The sequence below is a fragment of the Semicossyphus pulcher genome, unplaced genomic scaffold (assembly GCF_022749685.1).
Source record: "Semicossyphus pulcher isolate SPU_LCO1_2020_fin unplaced genomic scaffold, fSemPul1.0.p SCAF_23, whole genome shotgun sequence".
NCBI classification, from domain to species: Eukaryota; Metazoa; Chordata; class Actinopteri; order Labriformes; family Labridae; genus Semicossyphus; species Semicossyphus pulcher.
In genome coordinates this window covers 4544789-4553309 of record NW_027211697.1, presented here as the reverse complement: position 1 = coordinate 4553309, position 8521 = coordinate 4544789, and the positions used below count along the sequence as shown (strand labels likewise).

Below are 8521 nucleotides of genomic sequence, written 5' to 3'. Positions count from 1 at the left end.
GTCTGTGGTTAATGTTTTAGTCAAACTGGGCTGTCTAGTTTTTTTTTTTAAAAGCTAATTTCAAATTTTTCTAATTTATTATTGTTTAAACTGCACATGTAAGGGTTAGGATGTATATCTATGACTATATCTGAGATCAGACAGCTGCAAATTAGGGCTAAATCTCCACATTAAAGAAGACTAAAGAAAGCTGATTCAGAATCCCAGGCTCATAATTAATTTAACACGGCATACTACTGCAGGGCTGCTCTGCAGTGTTATTGGACTTTCTAATTATGGTCCCTGAACTTGCAGCAGTCTATGCTCAGTTCGTGACTGCAGTAGTGACTCTAATTCATTTCCTTGTGTTGGTCAGGAATGAGAGAGGATGGTGGAACTTGTCTGCTGCATGTTCTCAACACTTCCTTTTGTTTCCTTACTTCCTCATGTTTTCTTTGCACAATCAGAATTCAGGAATGTTTAAACACTGAGAATGTTCTTCATGTCTGGCTGTGATACACACATTGCAATACACTGTTGTTTTATAAGTAGCTGGTAGAACGTATATTTCACTTGAAATCTCTCCCAAGTCGTGCCATGAAGAGATGAGTGGATAAACTTGTTCTTTGGTTAAATGGGGTTTATTTCCTGATAATGAGCAACTTGACAGGACAGCTACAGACCCAGTGCATTCCCTGATTATATCTCACCTCTTTAATCACGACTAACTTCCTTATGCATTTTTCCAAACTGACATTAACAAAGCAAACAGTTAATTCTGATGGTTTCTTCCTTACTTTATATCTATGAACTAAAAAAGCAAGAAAATTAAGACAAGCATCAATTAATGGTTACCTAATTCTTGATCACAGAAACAGAGTATACATATCTTTAAAAAGCCATCATAAATTACATTTAGAAAACCTCATCCTTTTACTTTCAGTCCTTGCTTTATATATTGAAATGACTCCATTATAATCCATTAGCGCTAATATTGGAGCTGTAACAAGGACAGAGCCTCTCTCAGCCTGGAGCTGGCCAGCACAGCACTGTTCTCTGCATTCAAGGCCGGTCCTCTCCAAACCTGATGTGCGTCACAGGTAACTAAATTAAAACCTGCCTATTCCAAATGCAGGCACCAGCTGTTTGGTCTGTGTTCAATCATAAGTGTGGATCTATAAGGAATACAGATAGTTTGTTTCCAAATCAATAAAAGAAGTTATATTTTTAGAGCAAAAAAAGAAACACAAGGACACAAAGACAGATTTAAGTGTCGCACCACACAAACAACACACAGTTTAATCACCCAATCACAGAGTTAATTCAACAGTATTCACAAATTGAATATACATTACAATATCTATGCTGTGCTTAGCAATGGAGCAACAACTTTCCCTGAATACACTCATGTCCAAACATCGCCCCCTGCTGGGAATGCAAGTACACTGCCGAACAACAGCCATGGTTTGGTGTTTGAATTTTGTCTTTGTTTTTTTATAAAAAGGGGTCATTTTAAACACGAGCCATATAATAACAAAAATTACCAAAACAGCATCCTATTTTTTGAGACAGCATTAATTAGAAACTGACTGACAGGAAAAAGTGCAAAAGTGACATTAATGTTGAGTTTTTTTGAAAAGCTCAAAGGCAACAAAAGCATCCTCCTTCATTAGGACACTTAAAACAGCAGCAGCTTCACTGCTAAAAATGAGATGCAAAATCTCATAATGTCACTCACATTCTATTTAATGGACATATTAACGTCCATAAACACTAACCTTTACGATTTGCTGCATCATATAAAACAAAACACTGAAATAAACAGTGAGATATTTTTTCAGAAATGAAACATATTCTTCTCTAAATTGTGGATAAATTCAAAGCTGTGTAGATCAAATTAATTGTGGTGCAGATAAACCCAATCAGATTGCAGAGGTTAGACAGCCCGTGGTAGCGGCCAAATGTTCTCTTGTAAGCTCTGTACTTGGGGTCCTGCTCTTTGAGCTTAGCATATGCCTCTCTCTGGCTGCCAATGCCAATCTGATTCCCCAGGCCATGCTCCTTCTCCACTTCCCTTATTTGGAACATCACCTCAGTGGCCGCTGGGCCAAACCACCTGGCGTTCAGACCGGCCATGACCAGAGCTACAAAGTACAGACCCATCTGAAAGACAAGAGGAAATACCTTACTGAAAGATAACATGGTGACCATTTACTTGACAATTTTGTGATTACATTTACTATCTAAAATTGTCATTGAAGGTGTGATGTTTGACCTGTAAGCTTTCATGCCAGTCCAGCAGCTCTCTGGGGTGGTAAACAGCATACAGAGCCAGGCTGACACCACTGCTCCCCATCAGACAATAAAAATATATAGGGAACAGCTTACTCTGCACCAGGCCAAAGGTGTGCAGAGTTACCTGCCACACCAATGCAAAACCTGCAAAGCAAGAGTTTGAAAAGGGGTCAGAAATCAGAATATACAGCTGAAATGGGTATTTTTGTGTTGCAGCCATGACTGTTTGTGCGCCTCTTACCTGCTATGAAAGAAACCCAGACCTGCATGCCCCAGGAGAAAGAGAGTATCAGAAGGTGTAGCACTTTGACCAAGTCTGTGGGCTCCCCCTCTGTCGCCATTGTGTCACTCTGCAAAATACATACATATATACATATATATATATACATACATACATACATATGTACTTAGCATGCATGGCTTGGGTGCGTATGGTATGATATACTATGATGGTATATACTATGAACTTCTATAGTTGTGTTTTCCAACTCTGCCGTATGACTTATGTGTTCTATGTATGATAGCCATTTTACTTAATTGTAACTACGTCCTAAAATTTTTTACATACAGATTTTATTCATATCCTATTGCTTATTTGCATATTCATATTGATGTTCTGCAATGCTGCACATGTTTTATTCCAATTGCTATCTTTATGGCCTCTTGTTGTTTTCTATCTTTAAATTGTAGGGGCCATTGGGGCTTGCATTTCGGATGAAGTTGTCAAAAAACGGAAAAATAATTGACTAAATAGACCAATATTCACCATATTTTTTTATGACTAATCAAAAAGATGTGTTTGTGTTTTACATGTTGATAGGGGCATGAGAATTAGATGCATTATGATACATCTCAGGGCTGTAAGGCTTCAAGCTGAAATCATGTTAAAACTTCTGAAACGTCATCATTTCAAAATCATGCCACTATGCAAAAAGTCGTAAAGTATCAAACTGATAAAATTAATGTTAAGTGTGTTTTTTGAGCTGTAAGTCTCCAGGACCTTAAACACATCATTTGGATTAAAAAACATGGCCACAGAGATAAAGATGTTGAGCACCTTTTGAGCCTGTTACTTCACATGTGCAGCAGACCTGATATGTCCCCAGAATGAGATAACAGGCAGAGCAGAGAAAACACATTTGTTCATGTCCGTCACAATTCAAATTCATCCATAAGCAACTATTTATCAATGTGTGGCAATAAAGAGAAATGCATGAAAAACAAGCAGGTGACCTGTACTATGTCTTTAGGTAAATTAAACAGCGTTTTAGCTTGTAACTGATATGCTAACCAGCTTTAGCCTCTGAGCTAGAGGAGAGTTACACAAGTTTTATGTCGACAGCGTCACTTGCTTCATTTTACATTTAACACAACTACTATGTTACACAGGCATGCACTTACATTGATGTCCCTTTCCTGGTTCCTGGTTAGAAATTCCACGTACAAATGAATAGCCTAATGTTAGTGTGGTCTAAGGTTCAACCGGGCCACTTCCTACGCATATAGTTATGGTTAAAGCCCCGCCCCTCCAGGCGAGGTGGAATGTTCTTTGCATAGAATTAAAATATTTTATCTCTCTGTTTAGTTTAGTTTTCTACCCAAATATGTTATTCAATTATTCACAAAATGACCAAGAATAACAGATGATTACAGTTTTAATGACGACCAAGTCCTTTGAATAGAATTATAATAGTTTAACCCTCTGTTTAGTTTTCTACCCAAATATGTTATTCAATTATTTACAATATGACCAACAATAACAGATGATTGCAGTTTTAATGACGACCAAGTCCGGGCGAAGGCCAGTACTAGAGGATAGAGTAGGGAGTCCCTCTATGGTGAAAATTAGCTTGTATCACAGTTTGAAGTGCAGCTAGAGAAGAAATAATATTATGCCATTCTTAGTAAATAAAAGGTGATTTCAATTCAAATAAAACAACCCTTTCCTATTTCAACACACTTAGGATTTTTATTATGACACAGACTGACCAGGTGTTGTATGAAGCGTAGATGGCATTTGTTAACAAGCTTTAGATTTTTATGTCAGTTCCCTTACCTTGTTCTAAATAATTTTTTAAAAGTTGTGGGACAAATCTAAAGTTCATAAGACAGTTGCGGTGGAAACAAACAGAAAAAATAATAATGTCACAAAAGTGACAGAAATTATTATGAATATTTTAAATTCAATTTTGTATGTATCTTGGTCTCTTTACAGAGCTAGCCATTTAAAGGTTTAACTATACATCATACTTGATACTTATGTTTTTGACATGTATCTTATACTGCACTATGTAAGAACACCACTTGAGAGTGGGACATCCTGTAACAGTTTTTGCTTCTACTTCATTCTCTCTGTTTAAGATGTCATGCCACAGCAGCAAACGTGTGCTATTGTTTGCTATATCACAAGCTAGCTGTACCACAGGACATGGTTTAGGTATAGTCTACCAAAATACACCTTTTCTGTCCTCAATTATGTACAAAAATAATATATTTGAACATAATTACTTTTTACTTTTTATGACACTTTTATGGTAACTCACCTCAGTTTACAATGATTTACATTGCTTTTTAAAAGGAAAAAAACATCAGAACAATGATTTTTTTTTATTTTGAATAATGCCCACTACTGTTGGAAATGTCTCCCTTTTCTAAGTAAGTAAGAATGTATAACAATACCATGAAAGCAAAGAGCCCTCTTACATGTATTTGCCTCTCAAAAAGTTTCTCTTGTCATGAAAATCCTCATCAAATATTGTTATCTGTATCTGTATAATCCAAACCCTGAAGTTATGAACAATTTACAATGACCTCACTTACCCTGTTACTTATGGCTTCATCCTCTGACTAAGGGGGAAATATTCCAGAGGTTTTAGGCTATTAATAAGTCTACACACATTTCCATACATTTATTTGCAGTGGATATTTAATTTAGTCTGGACATCGAGATCAAATGAGATCCTCTCAAAACTTCACCTACAGCTAACATCTCTTTATCATTTTTAAAATCCTTAATAGGCATATATGTTTTTCGTTCTTGTCTCAGATCTTTATTGTTCATCCTTTATTAAACACATTGTTTTTCATCTTTAAGTTAGTAACTCGCAATGTGTAATATCTCTTTTCTATTTTGGTTAAGGTAAAGGATATTTTGAAGGATGTTTTGTTGCACCATCACTGATGGAGTGTTTTCACCATGAATAGGAGATTCGCTATTGGACACAATTCTGTCAGTCTCTACTAATGAGCCAATCACAAACCGAAAACAAATCCCAACCAACCAATCAGAAGCGGCCCTAGACAGACGCTGCATCCGGATCTAGTTGAATACACAGCATCCTCCGCTGCAAAACATCCCTTTGGTAAGACAGATAATCGGCACCTCATAACACAAATGCTAAAATAAACACAAGAATGCAACGTATTAAGGATGAAACACTCAATTCTATTTTGACGTTTACTGCAAAAGTTGTTTTTGTATGAAGCATTTTATCTAATACGGTCCTCTGGCCAAAGGCTTGCAGCTGTTAGCAATTTAGCTTGCTAGCATGTAGTGTTAGCTTTTTGGCGCCTCAGTGCAAGTGTCGGAATCGGTTTAGCATTACATTTGACTTGCCTATGTAAATATGGCTGTGATTAAAAAAAAAATCTTATTATTATGTTGGACGCAACGTTGATTACTATCCACGAGAAATATATAAGATGTTATCACAGGAGCATCTTAGTTTTGATCTAATTATTCCACCTATCTATGAGCCAGGTGAGCTGGAATAGCAAGCTATTACTGATGAATACACATGGAACTTTTTGTCTTCCAAGTGGACTTAATCTAGTTTACGTAATAGATGTTGGTTAGGTGTTTGCCTAAAATAGTTTCTGTTGTTAAGGTATGTAAGGATATATGGTTGCAAAGAGGTATAAAGTGACTAATTACCGTGGCTCAAATACAACCCATTTTTCAACACGTGTATGGTGCTTTGGTATCCTTGTGTCAAAAAGTTTAAAATTAAATTGACTACAAAAATATGTGGTAATATGCTATGATGAAAGGGAAAAAAATCATTATTTTCTTTTATCTCAGATACAACATTACAAATGGGGCGCAGAAAGTCGAAGAGAAAGCCACCTCCCAAGAAAAAAATGACGGGTAACCTGGACGTCCAGTTCACTTGCCCGTTCTGTAACCATGAAAAATCCTGTGATGTCAAAATGTAAGTACCTCTTAATGCTTCAGAAATACAAAGAGTCCATCATGAACATTGTAACAACAATACTAACTGTTTTCCAGGGAACGAACCCGCAACACAGGGATTATATCATGCAGCGTGTGCTTGGAGGAGTTCCAGACTCCTATAACCTGTATCCTTTTAACCAACAAAACATTTCATCATATATGGTCAAATGAGGGTTCATTTTGGGTCCGTTCTTGTGTGTTAGGTTGACAAGTATCTCAAAGGGGCGGCTGTGGCTCAGTGGTAGAGTCGGTCGTCTTTCAGGTTCAGGAGGTTCGATCCCCAGCTCCCTCAGGCTACATGTCGAAGTGTCCTTGGGCAAGACACTGAACCCCAAATTGCTCCCGGTGGCGTAGCCAAAGGGTAAGAATGTGATAACTGATTGACAGTTGGGCACTTTACGTAGCAGCCTCTGCCATCAGTGTAGGAATGTGTGTGTGAATGGGTGAATGCAATATGTAGTGTAAAAGCAGCTTTGAGTTTTCGCAAAGACTAGAAAAGCGCTATACAAGTACAGTCCATATACCATTTATCAAAGTCTTATATGATTAAATTCTGTAAAAAGTCGTATAAAAAGGCCAGGAACCAGTGATTTGTTTTTGGTTTTGATATTCTTAATATTAATAATAATTAACAAAGAGTCGGTCTAGACCTGCTCTTTCTGTAAAGTGTCTCGAGATAACTCTGGTCATGATTTGGCGCTCTACAAATAAAATTTGATTGATTGATTGATTGATTGATAATTAAAATATATATATACATTAATCAAAATACAAATATTTAAAAAAATTAATATTTTTCACTCAGATTTTTTTCATGGACTACTGCACTGATCTGAATGGGGAAAAAAAGCACACACATATCAGGATAGTTTATCACAGTGCCTACTGTAATGAAATTAAAGGATGCAAAAGCAGATGAACAAATTCCCAAAACTTTCAATTAGCAAAACATTTAAGAGGATGTGGAGGATAGCATAGAGGTTGGTTTTGTGTATGTGTGTCTTGTTTTTCTTCAGTTGCAAACCTCAACCTTTAAACAGATCTGTCCGAGCCAGTGGATGTTTACAGCGATTGGATCGATGCCTGTGAAGCAGCCAATCAATAGTCATGTTTTCCTGTGACTCACTGTGTGTCTCTCCTCTCACTGACTTACATTTAATCCCTTTTGTTGGTCTGTAAACTTAGGTACTGTTCAGCTAGCACAATGTAGTTAAACTTTCACAATCAATAGAAGCATTATATTCTTACTGTTAGTGTGTGACATGAATAGTTTTACTTGTCTACAATGTGACATGCGGAGCATGACACGCTCTCTGGCTGGGCCAGAGTGTTGCCATGTTGTTTTGTCAGCATTACTTTTAATTTTTCAATGATTAGATAATAATTGTGTTTTTGTTTTTGAGAAATGTGTCTGTTAATTAAGTTTTAAATGTTTTCTGACCGATATTTCCACATATTTTAGACATTCCATGTCCTCCATCAGTATTGTATGATTGAGGATACAGTATAATTATTTCCTTATCTTAAGGTTATTATGTTGAGTTGTATTTTGTAGTATGACACCTACATGTGTCACTTCTGTTGAAGTCCTGTTTAAGTTTTCAACCCTGTCTCTCTCTAATGCACTGAAACATTTTGTTGGATTACAATTTTTTTGAACGGCCAAATCTTACAAGTTTTAAGTTGTTTTGTACCAGTTTATATTTGTACTGTTAGATTGTCTTACTTTAAATCACAATTATGTCATTTTTATTACACTACTCCTTTGTATTTCACATCCACTGTTTTTTAAGAAATGATTGTAATGGAAAAATTAAATCTGCATCATATTTTTTCAAGTGTTTTATTGCACAAATGTCATGTTTTGTGAAAGGGGGGGGCCAACACATCCAGGTGAATCGTTACTACACAATTACTCGACTTTGTGGCCGTTTTAGATATCACAGGGAAGACGATAAATAAACACTGTTAAAAACATTTACATTTAATAGAATAAAAAGTTAAATGTTTGAT

The 8521-nt window shown here is 36.4% G+C and overlaps 2 protein-coding genes across 2 annotated transcripts; one reads left to right on the top strand and one right to left on the bottom strand.

Annotated features, from left to right (window-relative positions):
- Window positions 1–1250: 1250 nt before the first annotated feature.
- On the bottom strand, window positions 1251–3763 carry tmem205 (transmembrane protein 205). Its single transcript, XM_069674655.1, has 4 exons — window positions 3676–3763; window positions 2516–2624; window positions 2255–2418; window positions 1251–2142 (listed from the first exon to the last, which is right to left on the bottom strand). Exons 2-4 carry the CDS (start codon window positions 2613–2615, stop codon window positions 1840–1842), a joined length of 567 nt encoding a protein of 188 aa, XP_069530756.1. The 5' UTR covers window positions 2616–2624; window positions 3676–3763; the 3' UTR covers window positions 1251–1839.
- A 1826-nt stretch (window positions 3764–5589) lies between these two features.
- On the top strand, window positions 5590–8325 carry elof1 (elongation factor 1). Its single transcript, XM_069674418.1, has 4 exons — window positions 5590–5636; window positions 6356–6485; window positions 6563–6633; window positions 7549–8325. Exons 2-4 carry the CDS (start codon window positions 6370–6372, stop codon window positions 7611–7613), a joined length of 252 nt encoding a protein of 83 aa, XP_069530519.1. The 5' UTR covers window positions 5590–5636; window positions 6356–6369; the 3' UTR covers window positions 7614–8325.
- The last annotated feature ends 196 nt before the right edge of the window (window positions 8326–8521 follow it).

Bases quoted from the DNA above. Each gene is read 5' to 3' on its own strand.
- elof1 (XM_069674418.1), top strand. From the start codon at position 6,370: ATGGGGCGCAGAAAGTCGAAGAGAAAGCCACCTCCCAAGAAAAAAATG. The intron at 6,486-6,562 runs GTAAGTACCTCT...ACTGTTTTCCAG, and splicing joins AAATCCTGTGATGTCAAAAT to GGAACGAACCCGCAACACAG. The intron at 6,634-7,548 runs GTATCCTTTTAA...ACCTTTAAACAG, and splicing joins GTTCCAGACTCCTATAACCT to ATCTGTCCGAGCCAGTGGAT.
- tmem205 (XM_069674655.1), bottom strand. From the start codon at position 2,615: ATGGCGACAGAGGGGGAGCCCACAGACTTGGTCAAAGTGCTACACCTT. The intron at 2,419-2,515 runs GTAAGAGGCGCA...CTTGCTTTGCAG, and splicing joins CTGGGTTTCTTTCATAGCAG to GTTTTGCATTGGTGTGGCAG. The intron at 2,143-2,254 runs GTCAAACATCAC...CTTGTCTTTCAG, and splicing joins ACTGGCATGAAAGCTTACAG to ATGGGTCTGTACTTTGTAGC.